This window comes from Anomaloglossus baeobatrachus, chromosome 2 (genome assembly GCF_048569485.1).
Source record: "Anomaloglossus baeobatrachus isolate aAnoBae1 chromosome 2, aAnoBae1.hap1, whole genome shotgun sequence".
NCBI lineage: Eukaryota > Metazoa > Chordata > Amphibia > Anura > Aromobatidae > Anomaloglossus > Anomaloglossus baeobatrachus.
The window spans coordinates 618677714-618697018 of NC_134354.1; the positions used below are offsets into that span (position 1 = coordinate 618677714).

Here is a 19305-nt window from a genome sequence, read left to right on the forward strand (position 1 = left end):
TAAGAGTTCAAATTTTATCAGCAAATTTTAGTTTTTCGAACAAAATTTACAAAAGTATTTTATTGACGGATCACAACACATTTAAAGTGACTTTGAGAAGCCTATATGACAGAAAATACCCAAATGTGACACCATTCTAAAATCTTCACTCCTCGGACTGCTCAAAACCACTTTCAAGAAGTTAATTAACCCTTGAGAAGATTCACAGGAACAAAGCAATGTGGAAGAAAAAATAAAAATTTTACTTATTCATAAAAAAAATCTATTTTTAGCCCCAAGGGTACATCAGGGTACATCTCGATCCACCCATGGATGTTAACGAGTTAAATGCTGCTGTCAATCACTGACAGAAGCATTTAACATGGGCTGAAAGGAAGCACGTCACTAATCTCGCCCATCGGCACCACTGTCAAGTAAAACATCTACAAATGTAGTTACATTTTTGTACCACTGAAAGTTGTTGTGAATGTTGGTGTTTTTCACATCAGTCTTAAGGGTGCTTTACACGCTGCGACATCGCTAATGATATATCATCGGGGTCACGTCGTTAGTGGCGCACACCAAGGAGCGACGATCAACGATCGCAAAATCGATGATCGTTGACATGTCGCTCCTTTTCAAAATATCATTACTGCTGCAGGTACGATGTTGTTCGTCATTCCTGCAGCACCACACATCGCTACGTGTGACACCGCAGGAACTACGAACATCTCCTTACCTGCGTCCAACAGCAATGCGGAAGGAAGGAGGTGGGCGGGATGTTACGTCCCGCTCATCTCCGCCCCTCCGCTTCTATTGGACGGCTGCCGTGTGACGTTGCTGTGACGCCACACGAACCGCCCCCTTAGAAAGGAGGCGGTTTGCCGGCCAGAGAGATGTCGCAGGGAAGGTAAGTTAGTGTCATGGGGACTAACGATGTTGTGCGCCACGAGCAACGATTTGCCCGTGTCGCACAACCGACAAGGGCGGGTACGCTCGCTAGCGAGATCGCAGTGTGTAAAGTACCCTTTAGTCTTCTCCACTGAAGGTGAGCAGAGCAGGAACAGGACCGGCTATGGCAAAGCACTCTGAATTTTTAAAATTTATGCCACTTTTGTGGCATAAATTTTGCCAGTAGTGTACTCTAGTCTCTAACTGGAGTTACATTTGTGGCACAAACACACTGCAGTTACAAAGAGCATGTAATTCATTAAGGGAAATTGAGCAGGTTTTTGCTATGTAATCTGAGGACAGCATGCTATAGGGGTTAAAAAAACAAAGATCAACTATGCCTCTCTTATCAAGCTATGTGCTGTTGTTTTGAGCCAATATAAAATATAGTCCACTATTACATAAACTAACATCTTAATGACTGGAGTCCCCAAAACAGACAAATAACCAGAATAAACTACCAGTAAGACCAAAGATTATAGACATATTAGAAGTCCAAAACTTTATTCATCATTAAGTTTAACAAACTACCAAGGTATCCCTATAAAAACAACCCACAACCCATAAAAGCAAAGCAGTGTGGTCAAGATAGCAAATAACATGATGGCTCCAATACATACTATGCAAAATGTAAGTAACATACAATGCATAGTGCATATAAATAAATATAATAAAGGTACAGACCCTGATCAGGTACAACAAAATCAAAAGGTAACAAGATTACTGAATAACATGCCATGAAAAAGAAATGAGCTATTTCTCCTAGATCTCCTTGTAAAGTGTCAGGGTGCAACCTATCCGCAATACTAACCAGATTGAGTCATAATAAATGTGTCAATTAGAGACCACACTGCCCAGTGTCCAAACTTGTGTTTTGCCCGCAGCTTCAACTGAGCAAGTTGTAGGGGTTAAGAAACGTAGATCAACTATGCCTCTCTTATCAGGCTATGTGCTGTTATTTACTTAAACCAAAGGCTTTATTACCATTACTACAACTCACTGGCAATGCACAATTGTGGCGCCCTGGACAAGCCAGGTCGTCAAAGGTACTACACCAACACACCCCACACCCCGGTCAGGCACACCAAAGCCAAAACACAAAATCCTTGTTGCCTCCCTCCAGGGGCTGATGTTCACACCAGAGGGGGGGGCCAGGCGGTTGGCCCCGCCCACCGAGGAGTTCACAGTCCTGGAGGCAGGAAAAAGAGTTTAGTTTTAGTGCAGTTGGAGTAGAGAGTTAGAAGTGGAAGTGAGAGGAGTGAAGTGGTAAAGGAGCAGACAGAAAGTTGTCCGGGTGTGTGGCCCGGACGGAACAGCAAGGTTGGCGGACGGTGGTGACCGTCTGCAGGAGAGGCCTATTGGAGCTAGCCGTAAGGATCATGGACGGGCGGTGGCCTGGCGGTACCGGACCGGTACGCAAAGAGAAGCCAGCACCAACCGGCAGGGCTTACGGACCCCGACGAGGCTAGGAGTCGCCGCTGAAACTGTCAAATCCGTTAGCGAAGGGAACCTCCGGGGTTTCCCAGCAGCCAAGTCCTGATAGAAGGCAACAGTCCAACCGTTAGAGGGAAGCACAGTCACCGCCAAGGCTACAGTTCCTAGGGCCAGAGCCTGCGGGCAAAAGGGGCTCCTTCAGCACCCATCCAAGCTGGGGAGCGGGTTACCGGTGGGAACCCATTGGAACCGTACACACTACATAGGTGCAGGGAAAGGCAGTCACCATCAACCTGCCAGGAGGAGAAACACCGCAGCCGTCTGTGGGACCCGTCCATCCAGCCGTTTGTTTTACTGGAGACTGTGTATTCATTACTGGCTGAGTGAGTACCACCGTGCTGTGCGGCACAGCGCTGCCCCCGCGACCCTGCACCTCACCAGGCCCCGTAACCCGTCTGCCATCCATCCCTACCCCATCAACGGGCCCCGGGACAACAACCCCTTACCCACGGAGGGGAGAACCAACATCCAAGCTGCTCCCTGTCATCGCTCCCGGGATCCCCGTCCAGAGCAGCGGTGGTGTCACCAATCTCACCACAACCGTGGGTGGCATCACGGACAATAAATCCCCAAAACCAAACCCCTTTTCACTCACGGGCGAGGAACACCGCTCGAGTCCCCGGGATCCGGCCCACTGCTCGAGCCACCACCGAGCAGCAGCAGCCGGACCCGAGCAGTGGGTGAACGCAGCGTCCCCTCGTCCGCCCACGACACAATCTCTATAGAGAGCCTGGTGTGGACAGGATAGGTTTCTGGGCTCTATTACATGGCAAATTATAAATGCTTTGATTGTGTCAGAACAGCTGCACTCAGTAATCTAAGTTAAACATCTTTGGATTCAGAGTCTCTTTGCCTACAGCATGCTGCTCTCAGATGAGGTAGCAAGACCCTGGGTGCTATGATTTTTCAAACCACATACCAGCTAGTGAGGCTATCTCAGGGCTGAAGTTCCACATTCCTTACACCACATATGGTAAGGCAGTAATAGGCACCTGCAGGTGAAAATAAGTGCATATGTTTGCAAGTGACACCTCTCCTTGGTAAAAACCAATTGCTTTATCATTTATGATTGATCTTTTCAATTTGATTTGTCCAATTGTTGTACATGATCAGAAATGAGCAAATCCCCTCAATAACTTAGCAAATTACAAGTCTTCCGCTGGACATACACTTTAACTGTACTAAGAACAGACACAGTGCAGTGTCTCTCTGATTTATTCTATAGATTTGATGTATTGGACTCTTAGGCTACTTTCACACATCAGTTTTCTGTATTCAGGCACAGTCCTTTTTTTTGCCGTATCCAACGTTTCCGGTTTTGTTGTGCAAACCGGAGCAAACCGTACCTACCGGATCCGTTTTTAAGCGGATCCGTTTAGGACGGATCCGTTAAAAAACGGATCCGGTGGGTCCGGTTTGCATCCGTTTTGCATCCGTTATGTCCGTTTTTTTACGGATCCGTTTTTTAAACACTAAACAAACAATTAACGAGTTCCGTATTCTGATTGGCTATTGGGAAAATATGGTATATATACAGTATTTTGAAGCATATATGACAGAATGAAGACAGAGGCAAGCAGAAACCATGGATGCTATTCTTGCAAATTACACAAAGATCGCTGCAGATTTTATATTTGAGGCAAATCGCTTGGCTATCATCGTCAGAGAAAAGGAGCGACAGCGACTGAGGCGTCAGCGACATCGACGCTTTTGGATCCATCCCCTGACTGCACAGAGACTGACACGTGGGGTGTTTTCAACCCTATACCTGGAACTCCGTGGAAACCATGAAAAATTCACAAGCTATGTCCGGATGGCAGTGAATAATTTTGACGTCCTCCTTGGCCTTGTTGCGGACAACATCCGTAAAACGGACACCTACAGCCGGTTCTCTATAACACCCGAGGAGCGTTTGCTGGTTACGCTTAGGTAAGTTTTTTTTTTTAAAATTGTATCCTCCTGTAAATTGACTTTTAACTGTAATGTGTTTGCTATTATTTTTTTATAATTATTGTCTTTCCTTTACAGATTCCTTGCAACTGGAGAGTCGCTTTCATCCCTCCACTACCAGTTTCGACTAGGAATTTCCACCATCTCGGGAATCATTAGAGACACTTGCCAAGCCTTGTGGGATTGCCTCCATGATGATTTCATCCCCCAGCCCACCAGGGACAGATGGCTTGCAATTGCTGAACAATACTATAACATTTGTCAGTTTCCAAATTGCCTTGGCTCAGTGGACGGCAAACATATAAGAATTGTGAAACCAGCTGCTTCGGGGTCAGAATACTACAATTATAAAAAATATTTCTCAATTGTCCTAATGGCAATAACGGATGCGGACTACAAATTCATCTCAGTGGACATTGGCGCATATGGGAGATCCAATGACTCTCAGGTCTTTAAAATGTCCCCAATGGGGCGGCGAATCTATGGGAATACTTTTGATTTCCCTCCTGCAAGACCTCTTCCTGGCACATGTGAGCCCCCAATGCCCTTTGTTTTTGTGGCCGACGAAGCCTTTCAACTCTCCCAACATCTATTGAAGCCATATGCAAGCCGTGGATTGACGCAAACACAAAAAATATTTAATTACAGATTATCCAGAGCCAGAAGAATGGTGGAATGCTCCTTTGGGATACTAACCAGCAAATGGCGAGTGTTGTTAACAGCCATTAATTTAAACATTGAAACTGTGGATGAAATTGTGAAAGCATGTGTGGTACTGCACAATTTTGTTTTAACAAAGGAACCTTTGTCCTTGGATGACCATAGTTTGGAATCCACCGCTTTGTCTGACTACACCAGTCCTGGATTTAGGAGTAGTGTTGCCTGTTCAACAATCCGTGACAAATATGCTGACTATTTTGTGTCCCCAGAAGGTAGAGTAGATTGGCAAGATCAAATGGTGTAAGATTTTTGTTTAGTTTTATAACAAATAAAAATAGTTAAAAATAAATTAAAAAATATCTTGTTAACCTTGTTAATTTTAAGCTTTCACTCGCTTTAAAAATTTGTAATTTTTACACCGTCAAATTACAACATGTTATGTTTTTGTATTACCTTTTTATTTACTTAACTTGCAAAATAATATTCCCCCCAAAAAAAACAAGAACAAATAAATACTTTTCAACAAAAAACTTTTATTTTTATTACAAACATAAGTTATAAATTGGTATATCTTGGGCTTGGGGTGGAGATAGTACTGGAGGGGCTGACAGGTGGGAACACACGCACAGTTGGAGTATTGAGGGTGGAAAGTGGTGTTGGTGGTGGTGGTGGTGGGGAAGTAACAGAAGATGAAGGTGTGCTTGAGAAACCAAGAGGGAAACCAGGAGATGGGATGGGATTTGGTAAGGATTGAGGGGTGGAGTGGAGGGATTGGGAGACAGAAGAGGTGGCTGGTGAATTAGTGGCTTGAGTTGGGGTCATGATGGGTGTGGAAGGCGAGATGTGGTAGTGGGTAGGAAGTGTAGGGGCAGATGTGGTTGGGAGCTGGTACTGGGCCGCAGGCTGGTACTGGGCCGCAGGCTGGTACTGGGCTGCAGGCTGGTACTGGGCTGCAGGCTGGTACTGGGCAGCAGGCTGGTACTGGGCAGCAGGCTGGTACTGGGCAGCAGGGGGAGTAGGGACAATGGCTGGAGGGGGGGCAGGTGGTCTTGGAGGGGTGGGTGGAGGTGGTTGGGAGTCAACCTGCGCCAGAGCCAGCCGTGTGGCTTGCATTACATGCATCTGATGGTCAAGAGATAGCTTTTCCATGCGCTCTAGTACGGCTTGAAAAAAACAATGATTGGGTGATTTACTTGCATCTAAATGCAGCCTGTCCAGACGCGTGCACAATTCGTGCGTATTTTTTTCCATATTGGCATTTATTAAGCTAAAAGATGAACGATTTTGTTCGGCTAATAATTGAATGGCGTTCTGGAAGGCTGCATTTAGATGCAAGAACTCGGGCGCATAGCTCTTTTCCTGACCCCTATGACGCTGACGCCCAGAACCCAAAGGTGTTCTACTGAGGGCAGCAGTGTCAGAGGGGTGGGGTAGGGGAAAAGCTATCTCATCACCAGCAGCTTCAGGTAATGAAGTCTCACGGGAAGCTCCAGCGCAGGTGGATGGGACAGATGTCGATGGAAGGGAAGGTTCAGATGGGTGGGGTCTGTGCCTGTGTTCCCCAGTGGCGGACTGTTCAGGGATCGCTCCTGTCGGGTTCGATGCAGGCTCCTGAGTGCTGCAGACGGTGCTGTTAAAAAGAGGAAAAACAAAACAATAATTAATTTAATTGCTATACATTGGCACTGACTAAAAAAAAAAAGGCAAAAAAAATCAGACATAAAATATTATACTTTGTACATATTGTGGGGAATATTTACCTTCTGCACACCATAGTTGTCCGGAGGAACGACAACGCTCTAAAGTAACGGTACTTCGATCTGCGTCCTCCGGATCCACTCGGGGCCTGCATCTCTTGATTCAACTCCTTTTTGAAGCGATCCCTGATAGACCGCCACCGCTTCTGAAGTTTGTCACCTGAAAGTGGAAAGCAGAAAGTGGTTAGTATACAACACATTACATCATGCAGCATAACCTACTGAACTGTGAATACTTACGCTGTTTCTTCTGGCCACGAGAATTGAGCTCCCCCCAACCTTCTACCGCTGCGTGGCATACCTCGTCCCAGAGTCGACGGGTTACGATCGAATCAGCGTGGCGGCGGTCAGCCATGTTCCACAGCGGCTCCCTTTCTCTAACTTCATCGATGAGGAGGTCGATGTTGATAAATCCGGCCTCCTCACCGTCAGAATCGGGAGCACGCTGTGATGCCTGTTCAAAGAAAGAAAAAAGAAATTAAAAAAAAAAATAGACAAAAAATCACACTGACATGACAAAAAAAAAAAAAAAAAAAAAAATAACTTACACTATGACCACCGCCACCTCGACGACGACCCTGGGACGGTCTTGGGGGAGCTCTATCGTGAGCCCTAGAAGTTGAAGCCTTTAGTGAAGAAAAAAAAAAAAACATTATTTACTTATGTGTTTGGTGTGCTGTGGTAAACAATTCCTGTATGAAACTTACACTCTGACCGCCCGCTCCGTGTATTTCTCCACCCCTTCCGTCCTCTTCTGGCAGCATCTCCTGTGATGTTTCGGCCACCTGTGTAAATGTGGTTTATTTAATAAATTTTTTTTTTTTTTTTAAAAAAAAAACCACCCAAAAAAAATAATACCTCAGTTTCTGAGCCGAAGGGCGGGCTACCAGAAGACGACATATTTCACGCACACCAACTTGATGGGCCAAACTTTAACGTCAACACTGCACCTGCAAAAAAAGAAAAAAAAATGTCTAAGTACATGTACGCAGCTCACTGCGGTGATCTGTGGACAGTACTGTGGACATTACCTCAGGAACACTCTCCTCCAAATTCGCACTGGCACCGAATTTACAAAGACCCAGCAACTGGCTGTGCACAAATTGTAACGTCAACACTGCACCTGCAAAAAAAGGAAAAAAAATGTCTAAGTACATGTACGCAGCTCACTGCGGTGATCTGTGGACAGTACTGTGGACATTACCTCAGGAACACTCTCCTCCAAATTCGCACTGGCACCGAATTTACAAAGACCCAGCAAGTGGCTGTCCACAAATTTTAACGTCAACACTGCACCTGCAAAAAAAGAAAAAAAAATGTCTAAGTACATGTACGCAGCTCACAGCGGTGATCTGTGGACAGTACTGTGGACATTACCTCAGGAACACTCTCCTCCAAATTCGCAATGGCACCGAATTTACAAAGACCCAGCAACTGGCTGTGCACAAATTGTAACGTCAACACTGCACCTGCAAAAAAAGGAAAAAAAATGTCTAAGTACATGTACGCAGCTCACTGCGGTGATCTGTGGACAGTACTGTGGACATTACCTCAGGAACACTCTCCTCCAAATTCGCAATGGCACCGAATTTACAAAGACCCAGCAACTGGCTGTCCACAAATTGTAACGTCAACACTGCACCTGCAAAAAAAGAAAAAAAAATGTCTAAGTACATGTACGCAGCTCACAGCGGTGATCTGTGGACAGTACTGTGGACATTACCTCAGGAACACTCTCCTCCAAATTCGCAATGGCACCGAATTTACAAAGACCCAGCAACTGGCTGTGCACAAATTGTAACGTCAACACTGCACCTGCAAAAAAAGAAAAAAAAATGTCTAAGTACATGTACGCAGCTCACTGCGGTGATCTGTGGACAGTACTGTGGACATTACCTCAGGAACACTCTCCTCCAAATTCGCACTGGCACCGAATTTACAAAGACCCAGCAAGTGGCTGTCCACAAATTTTAACGTCAACACTGCACCTGCAAAAAAAGAAAAAAAAATGTCTAAGTACATGTACGCAGCTCACAGCGGTGATCTGTGGACAGTACTGTGGACATTACCTCAGGAACACTCTCCTCCAAATTCGCAATGGCACCGAATTTACAAAGACCCAGCAACTGGCTGTGCACAAATTGTAACGTCAACACTGCACCTGCAAAAAAAGAAAAAAAAATGTCTAAGTACATGTACGCAGCTCACTGCGGTGATCTGTGGACAGTACTGTGGACATTACCTCAGGAACACTCTCCTCCAAATTCGCAATGGCACCGAATTTACAAAGACCCAGCAACTGGCTGTCCACAAATTGTAACGTCAACACTGCACCTGCAAAAAAAGAAAAAAAAATGTCTAAGTACATGTACGCAGCTCACTGCGGTGATCTGTGGACAGTACTGTGGACATTACCTCAGGAACACTCTCCTCCAAATTCGCACTGGCACCGAATTTACAAAGACCCAGCAAGTGGCTGTCCACAAATTTTAACGTCAACACTGCACCTGCAAAAAAAGAAAAAAAAATGTCTAAGTACATGTACGCAGCTCACAGCGGTGATCTGTGGACAGTACTGTGGACATACCTCTTCCCTGGAGCACTGGACTGGAGGACAGCAGAAGTTGAAGTCAGGAACCGGCAGGAGGTGTGTAGAATGTGCTGGATCCTTTTATAAGTTTTGTGATGATGGGAAAAAAAAATTTGCGCATGCTCTGTTTACCAAACCGGATGCGGTCACCGCATCCGGTTTAAACCGCATTGCGCCGGATCCGGCATGCATAGACACCCATTGTATACAATGCCGCATTGCGCCGGATCCGGCAGCATGCGTTTTTTTTAAGGGGGAAAAAAACGTTAGGCTACTTTCACACATCCGGTTTGAGCCCTGCGGCTCAATCCGGCTGTGAAAACTATGCAACGGATGCGGTGAAAACACCGCATCCTTTGCATCAGTTTTTACATGCGGCCGGTCCGGTTTTTTCCGGTTGCGGCATGCTACTGAGCATGCGCAGTGGAAAATACCGCATGCGGCGACCGGATGCGGTTTTTTCCGCATCGCGCCGCATCCGGCCTCCATAGGGATGCATTGAAAAATGCGCCGCAGCGGCCGGATGCGGCGCGATGCGGTGTTTTTTGCCGGAGCAAAAAACGTTGCAGGGTACGTTCGATCCGGCCGCCGCATCGGCTAAATCTGCCGCATGCGGCAAAAACCGGACCGAACGCAAGCCCCTACGGCACAATGCGGCACTAATGTAAGTCAATGCAAAAAAAAACCGCAATCGGCGTTACAAAAGCCGGTTGCGGTTTTTCTGCAGAACGCCGTATTGTGCCGCAGAGCAAAAGTCCGGATGTGTGAAAGTACCCTTACATGATACGTTCTATCCGGCCGCCGCATTCAATTATTTTGCCGCATCCGGAAAAAAACGGATGCAACGCAAAGCCATCCGGTACAATCCGGTAACAATGCAAGTCTATGGGGGAAAACCGGATGCGGTACCGGATCCGTTTTACCCGTTTTTTTCCGGATTGAACCTGATGGCAAAAAACTGATGTGTGAAAGTACCCTTAGATGTGAATATTACCACGGACAAAATCTTCATGGAGCTTATATGTTCTCACAGAGTTCACACTGTATTTGGTTTCTCCCATATTCTAAAAGCCAGTAGTGGACACAGACAGAAGATAGCTCCTTTAAATGAACAATAATGTGTCCTTTGCAGTTCAATACCCTCATTATAATGAAGAATTCCACTTTCTTTGGAGATGGAAATGGGTCTCCTCACCTTCTTGGCCCTGTGTGGCTGCTATAACCAAATTAATTAGAAGCAGGAGTAGTATACCAGAAAAAAACAAAGAAAAAATAACTCCTAAAATAGATATTTTATTAATATTAGTATTAAAATCATTAGGTATAAAAGCTAAATTGCTTCTAGTGTCTACACATTATAGACCAGTCACGTGAGATGAGTGTGGAAAGGTAGAGACGATTGGTGGGATGAGTGATGGTAATCTCTTAGCTATAGGTAAGCCAGTTAAAATACTTGTAGTTTTAAGGTAGTCGTCCTATGATTAGGGAATAGGGGGTTATCTATCCCTCCCTTATTACCTACCTGCCAGCGGAGGTGCACCATAAAGTTTTGGGTATCCCCCGCTCCTCGTCGTCTCCCCCTAATCTCTCCCTGCAACCCTCAAAGGGTTTCATGTCCAATCTATAGATATTTTCTCTAGGTACCTCTTACAGATAGGCGGCACTGCGGGATCTACTTAGCCTGCAGCCACATGGAAGACGACTTGCCCTGCATCATAGGCCACTGATTGTCGCTTTGAAAGTTACAAGTTTATCAGAACGTCCAAGAGAAAATATCTTTGGATTGGACATGAAACCCTTTGAATTCCCCTGATGAACCACCAAGTAAACCTAAATAGGGGGGAAACGCGTCGGGATATATCATTGGATGGTCCCAGCAGATAAGTCATCCCTGCTGGGGTTCTTTATTTTCTCTCTTTAGACTTTGTGATTATACATATTTAGTAACATTGTCTATGACTGTGCAGACTTATCTACCTGTGCAGTTGTTTCTTGGCTGTCATATTTATGACAATCTAGTAAATATCTTTGACCTGTGACAACTGGCACTAATCATCTTTTCTTGGTGGTGGGTGCCTCCTTGGCAATTGTTAGGTTGCAGGGAGAGATTAGGGGGAGACGACGAGGAGCGGGGGGTACCCAAAACTTTATGGTGCACCTCTGCTGGCAGGTAGGTAATAAGGGAGGGATAGATAATCCCCTATTCCCTAATCATAGGACGACTACCTTAAAACTACAACTATTTTAACTGGCTTACCTATAGCTAAGAGATTACCATCACTCATCCCACCAATCGTCTCTACCTTTCCACACTCACCTCACGTGACTGGTCTATAATGTGTAGACGCTAGAAGCAATTTAGCTTTTATACTTAACGATTTTAATACTAATATTCATAAAATATCTATTTTGGGAGTTATTTTTTCTTTGTTTTTTTCCCTGTGTGGCTGCACAGGTATATTTGTGTTGCCCCTACGAATGGTTTAGCACTCTATGGGGTACTTTGCACACTACGACATCGCAGGTGCGATGTCGGTGGGGTCAAATCGAAAGTGACGCACATCCGGCGTCGCTGTCGATATCGTAGTGTGCAAATCCTTTTACATATGATTAACGAGCGCAAAAGCGTCGTTATTGTATGATAGGTGTAGGGTCCGACATTTCCATAATTTTGCAGCCGCGACGGTACGATGTTGTTCCTCGTTCCAGCAGGCAGCACACATCACTGTGTGTGAAGCCGTAGGAGCGAGGAACATCACCTTACCTGCGTCCCGCGGCTCACGCCGGCTATGCGGAAGGACGGAGGTTGGCAGGATGTTTACGTCCCGCTCATCTTCGCCCCTCCGCTTCTATTGGCCGCCTGCCGTGTGACGTCGCTGTGATGCCGCACAACCCGCCCCCTTAGGAAGAAGGCGGGTCGCCGGACAGAGTGACATCGCAGGGCAGGTGAGTGCATGTGAAGCTGCCGTAGCGATAATATTCGCTACGGCAGCAATCACAAGATATCACACCTGCGACGGGGGCAGGGACTATCGCTGCAGCATCGGTAACACATTGTTACTGATGTCGCAGCGTGCAAAGTACCCCCATGACTTAAAGAGATGGTGCTTCCCTGCATGCCTTGTTTTGTGGCCTAACCAACAGAGTTGACACTCCCCTCTGATCTTTGCAAGTGGACTCATCCGGCCCAAAAAGTGTGGGAAGTAGAGGACAAGCAAGAAATGATCTTAGGGTGAGAACAGGAAACGTTGGGTCACTTGAGGGAATGAAAGAGAGAAGACACTGCCTGAGAAGTATCCAGGAATGACAGTTTGGGAAGAGGCATGGTGCTAAATGCAAGAATGACTACAATTCGGACCGTGAGAGAGCCCTAATAGCCATTGAGCGAGTACCAACTGGAGAATTTCCTGATGTCGGCTATACTGAACGGGACAAAAAACATGATTAAGAGGACCCAAGATGCCCTGAGTCCATGAAAGTAGGTGAAGAGCTCCACCTTTCCCTGTAAGGAGAAGTGCACACAGACAAGCATCACAGCACTAAGCTCCCATGAGTGGATTTCTTTATCCCTCAACTGTATCGTGAGTCTTTTACCAGTGTGTGCACTTGATAGGACGTAGTGTAGGACTAAGTTGCTAGAAAGTCACTATTTGTGCAGCCCAAGTGGCCAGTTAGGTTGTTACTGCAGTGTAGTTGTGAATATATTTTGTTTTGCTGAGTTAATCATTGTATAACTACTTGTAATAGTGGGGGCGACGCGTTGATGGAGCGGCTGAGCTAGAAACTGCAGTGTTTGTTAAATTTTACCTTTGCCACATTATATCCCCCAGTTGACTTGTATTTCCCTATATTTCCTGCCTGTTAATAAAACTGTCCCCTTTTTTCTGCAACCTCGTCTTGTCTACCATAATTGAACTCTGCCCCGCGGTGTTCCTTTGGTCATCGCTTCACAGGTTCCCCCAATTATATGTCCACCCTTGCCAAAAGCATAGTGAGCCTCAATAAAGACTGACATGATTGATGATAACCTGCATACAATGCTACGGAATATGTCAGTGACATATAAATGAATCAGTAAAATGCTGACACCTACAATTTTGTTCTTACCACTCGCGGACATAGACGGAAAAGGGTCCCTGTGAAAGAACAATAACTGGCCCTTTTGCAGGCCAATAGCTGATTATAGTGCCCAATTTTACCTGCTTTGAAGATGGCTGTTGACCCCTTTACCTTCTGGGCCCCTGTGCGGCTGCACCAATGATATGTCCGCCCCTGGTTCTTATCTATAAGCAGCTTAATAAATTGGCTACACTATTTTGTGGCTCAATATGGAGCCTGCAATATGTTAATAGAAAGGTATGGAGACATATGCTGCAAGTCTGTTAAACAGTGGGAATTAGCAGGGAATCGCTGCAAGATGTACGACTAAATCACTGAACAGAGCTGATGACTGGGATGGATAAATGAGTTGTAGCGACAATCTGCTGTGACTCTTGATGTCAGCATTTTAACTAGAATCAGGAGACACATTGTAACAGCATCAAATACAAAAGTCGCCGGAATATACTGGAAAACAGGGCAAATTAGGATGTCTGTCGCCCCTAAGTAGTCAAATACTTGTGTGTCCTGAGTAGTGTATGATTGCTTATGTCACTGAATTTCTACTCTACTTGAGAATATGAAAGGAGACTGTTTTGCTGCCAAAGAGCACTCCAGTGAGCACTTCCAAAGAGCCAGATGGAACCGCATCTATCACAACGGCATTTCAGTCCTCTGATTGCCTTCCAGCAGCACAATGACAGTAATACAGAGTCACAAGCCAGCATTTCCCTCATACAAATGCTACAAAGCAATTACTTATTTCCCACATTGTAAAAGGCACATTTAAGTTTTATGGAAAGCTTAATAATCATGTCATTAGCAGAGCATTTATATGTATTAACAGTATAATAAACATGGCTGAGGGGCGGCTGGATGAGGCTTTGCCTCTCCTAATCCACAAGAAGTGTTAAGCATCGAACCTCACTAAATTTGCTCTTATTGCAGAAATAGACTAAACCATAAGAGCAATAAAACTGCTACAATATATCATGACAGGGGATGAAATAGACTCTGAATGCGGAAAGTGTAAATAATGGAAATACTGCCACGTAAAAGCGCAATAAACCTGCTCTTAAATTGGACCTGACATCTGCACAAAAGACACATTTGTTGTCTGAGGAACATCAACTAAAAGGCTTGTTTAGTCTTATTGTGTCCTGAAAATAGAAATTTACTTTGCTTTCGCATTTTCATTTGTCCTGTTTACAGCGGTAAATAGAGACACCATATAAATGATAACCACTTTACAAGCTTGTATTTTTGGGAAAGACATTAAAAAAATGTAACCTTTAGTTGAATGTTCTAAATTGAGGAAATGTATTACTATTGTCACAGCACGGATGTAATGAGACCGTCCCTCCGCATTGAGGCAGATTCATCCACAAATCCCAGGACTCGTAGATGGATCTGTAAGACAAAAACAACATAGTAGGCAGAAAGTCTATTACAAATGTCTTAAAACAAATAAGTGCTCATAAAATGACCTATTATGATTTCAGCTTCCTGAATTAAATGTATTTTTTTAATTTTGTCAATGTCATCCTTTTTGTCTCTATCACAAATTTATTAAAAATAAAAATTAAAAATCTTGACATTTTGTAACGTCTACCTGGGACCATAGTCTCAGACTACAGGCCGCCCACTAAGCAGGATCCCGAGAACTCCGAAACTCTTTAACCCCTGTACAGGGATTTGGACTTACTACAGGGCCGTGGAGATCGCTACCTGTGAAAGACTGCAATCCCAAAAAGAGTGGTCATCAGGCAGGATCAATCCAGGAGATACAGAATCGTCAAACAAGAGTGTAGTCAGGAAATCAGGTTAAGGTCAAAACCGGAGATGGCAGTGAGGTACAAAAACAGCAGGCAGGAGAGTAGTCAGAGAGCAGGCAGGGGACAAAACATAGGGATCAGTATACAGAGCAAGGCGAGAACCAGAGACAAGCAGGATAAACTACAAGACTATATCTGGCAGTGGCCAGCTGACAGGATGGGGAATAAGAAGTGTGTGGTGCCTTCCCATTGGCTGTAGCTAAAAGGTGGTAACTTCAGCTGGAAGGCACACACCCCCAAAGTCAACAAGTGGAACTGCACGTCCCCGGGAAAACCAGCTTAGTGGATGGGCAAAGCCTGTGCCCACCATAGCCACTGGTACAGACTCCTCCCCTATCACCAGCACGGCCCACGATGGAAATACGGTGGCACCTGGTGATTGAAGCAGAAGTCGCAGGAGCGGACTCTGGTGGAGACGTGAAACATTTTTACACTGGTCACTAGGGCTTTATCAGGTTCTAGCTTTCTATTTCCGGAAATCCACCTGTACATTGGTAAAAACTTACAAACTGAATCTATATTTTGTATTGAAGCATCTAATGACCATGTCCAAAAGTAAAAGTCAAGGTGGTGAAAGGAGAGTCAGATGTGACATTGCTTATTGTTAATTGTGAATCAACTATGCTTAGAGTTATTATTTATCAGTGAATGTATCCCTGCCTCTGATGATACGTAGACTGCTGTAAACGCTTTCTAAATGGACAGCAAGTATTCATCTAAAATAGTGCCCTGGCCACTGGGAAAATTGCAAGACTACTAATTGCAAAAAAATAAAAAAACACAAAAACCTGATTTAAAATGCTATAATGCAAAAAATATAATATATCCTGTTACATAGTGACATATGAATCTTTTGTCCTGCAATATTTTACTTTCATTGCATAAGATTATTGGGTTTGTATTATATCTATCTATGTCTATCTATCTATCTATCTATATGCACCACCACATTATAGGTGTCAGGTGTCATGAACAGTGTCCTGGAAAGTGAATTGGTCATCGTGGGCCAGTTGAATGGCCACCAATGTCCCTGATCTGACCCCCTTAGACTTTTATCTTCAGGATCATCTGAAGGCAATTGTCTATGCTGTGACGATGATGATGTGCAGCATCTGAAACAACTGATACTGGAAGCCTGTTCTAGCATTTCTTCTGCGGTATTGCTATCAGTTTGTCAAGAGTGGGAGAAGAGGGTTGCATTGACAAATCAACACTATGGGCAGCACTTTAAACACATTTTATAAATGGTCATAAATTGTAAATAACCAATGAACGAATAAAGGTATGTTAATAACAAGCACACCATTGTTTTTCTTGTGAAATTCTGAATAAGTTTGATGTGTTACATAACCCTCTTCCCATTGGGAAAAATAAAGTTGGATCCAAAATGGCCAATTTTTAAGTGGACGCCATGATCACCACCCATTTTGAACAGCTTCACCCCTCCCATATACTAATGAGCCACAAACAGGAAGTTGATATCACCAACAATTCCAATTTTATTTAGGTGTATCCATATAAATGGCCCACCCTGTATATATACTGCTCAAAAAAATAAAGGGAACACTAAAATACCATTGTGCTGTTTAAGTGTTCCCTTTATTTTTTGAGCAGTATATATATATATATATATATATATATATATATATATATATATATATATACATACACACAATGTATATATACTCTCAAGTCCATAACAATTGGGGGAACTGTTGCAGATTTTACATTGAGGCCCACAAGCTTTGAGTTACATCACTGGTGAGAAAATATCATGCATGGGTCAAGCACTTATACAATGTACAAGTATATACACAAAAAGAATCTCATGAAACAAAACAAGCAAAAAAGACAACTACGGTATATTTACACAAAATATACAGAAAATATAACAAAAATTGAATAAGAATATTCATTATACAATTGTGAAGTATACAACGTTAAATATACAATTAATACAACAAATTAAAAAATCTGTGCATATATCCCTTCAGAAATAAAGCACACACTATAAAAAGTGTGTGTAAACAGTAAAAAAAGTAATATTCGTGAATAGTTTGTTATAAGGAACCAAATTCAGTGAAATGAGGAACCAGTGGCGAAAAATTGTATATATGTACAACATATTTACTGATATATATATATATATATATATATATATATATATATATTACAGTATGTAATAAAATGAGTACACCACTGAAATATTTTTGGTAATATTTTATTATTTCTTTACATTGGACAATACTGAACACAGGACACTTTGATGAAATGTAAGGTAACCAGTGTACAGCTTGTATAACAGTGTAAATTTGGTGTGCCCTCTAAGTAACTAAACACACAGCTAATAATATCTAAACCACTGTGTCACAAGTGTGTTGCGCTCTGCTAAGACCTCAGGGAGATCGGGTATCAGAAATTCTCAGTGTTTGGTTGATTGCAAATCCATTTTAGAATCAGCTCATCGCTTATAATGAGTAGGGGTGTATTTAACTCCAGTCAGTGCTGAAGAGGTTAAGGTTTATTTTCTATTGTGCTGAGATTGATTTGTAGCTGTTAATCTCAGCTGAAGCCATGCCCTTTCACTATATAAACTCACTCCTCACTCTCCTATGCTGGCAATAACTGATTGTATAACCAACCACTTTGAAGGAGCTTGTCTCTGCAGAAGTTGAGCTGTTGTTTCCTTCTTGAGTAGCTGTGCAGAACTATTTGTTGTGTCTTTTCCCTATTTGTCTTAACTTCCTTGTGTTATTTTATTGTAGTGGCGAGTAGGAACTTGCTGGCTTCACACTAGTCAGGATGAATTGGCCAACGAACGGTCTAGCCACTTGATGGGGCCTAGGGACAATAGGGAGTGCAGAGATCATCCTCAAGTGAGTATAAGGAGGTGACCCTGCTCCTCTCAAATTGGTCTGCGTGGATGCGGTCTCAGGAGGAAGCCTTTTCTAAAAATGATGCACAAGAAAGACAGTTTGCCGAAGACAAGTAGACTAAGGAAATGGATTAATGGAACCATGTCCTGTGGTCTGATGAGACCAAGATAAACTTATTTGGTTCACATGGTGTGGTTCACATGGTGTTGAGCACATGTGGAAGCAACTAGGTGAGGAGTACAGAGAGAAGTGTATTTTGCCTACAGTCATCCATGGTGGTGGAAGTGTCATGGATTGGGGCTGCATGAGTGTTGCCAGCTGTAGGGAGCAAGAGTGCATTGAGGTAACCATGAATGCCAATATGTACTGTAACATATTGAAGCAGAGCATGATACCCTCTGTTCGGAAACTGAGCCGCAGGGCAGTATTCCATCATGATAATAGTCCTAAATACACCTCCAAGGTGGCAACCACTGACTTACTAAAGAAATTGAGGGCACAGGTGCTGAACTAGCCAAGCATGTCTCCAGACCTAAACCCTATTGAACATCTGTAGGGCATCCTCAAATGTAAGGTGTAATAGCGCATCCACCAGTTCCATGATGTTGTCATGAAGAAGTGGAAGAGGATTCCAGTGGCTCCTGTGAAGCTTTAGTGAACTCCATGCCCAAGAGAGTTAAGGAAGTACTTGAAAATAATGGTAGCCCCACATACTATTGACACTTTGGGCACAATTTGGTCTATTCAATTAGAGGTGTACTCACTTTTGTTTCCAGCGGTTTACACATTAATGTCTGTGTGTTGAGTTATTTAGAGGACATAGCAAATTTACACTGTTATTCAAGCTGTACTACAAGCTGTACACTGACTAATGTATATTGTATCAAAGTGTCATATCTTCAGTCTTATCCCAGGAAAGGATATAATAAAATATTTACAAAAATGTGAGGGGTGTACTCACTTTTGTGACATGCTATATTTATTCTACTTTTTTGGTGCCTCTTTTCCTTGAAATTCCCTGGAATTGATTATGTATAATTAATTACAAATATTACCTTTTTTACTGTATTTACACACTTTTTTCTTATTGCATTTGCTTTAGTTCTCTGGGAATA

At 43.7% G+C, this 19305-nt stretch overlaps 1 protein-coding gene across 1 annotated transcript in view; it reads right to left on the bottom strand.

The window, feature by feature from the left end:
- Positions 1-7691, bottom strand: part of LOC142289928 (uncharacterized) — an 85887-nt gene extending 78196 nt beyond the window's left edge. Inside the window, exons 1-6 of the mRNA XM_075333869.1 lie at positions 7650-7691; positions 7499-7576; positions 7340-7417; positions 7032-7245; positions 6795-6951; positions 5842-6664 (exon numbers count right to left, since the gene is read on the bottom strand). Coding sequence (XP_075189984.1) covers positions 5842-6664; positions 6795-6951; positions 7032-7245; positions 7340-7417; positions 7499-7576; positions 7650-7691 — 1392 coding nt within the window. The remainder of the gene's footprint in view (positions 1-5841; positions 6665-6794; positions 6952-7031; positions 7246-7339; positions 7418-7498; positions 7577-7649) is intronic.
- Between the last annotated feature and the right edge of the window lie 11614 nt (positions 7692-19305).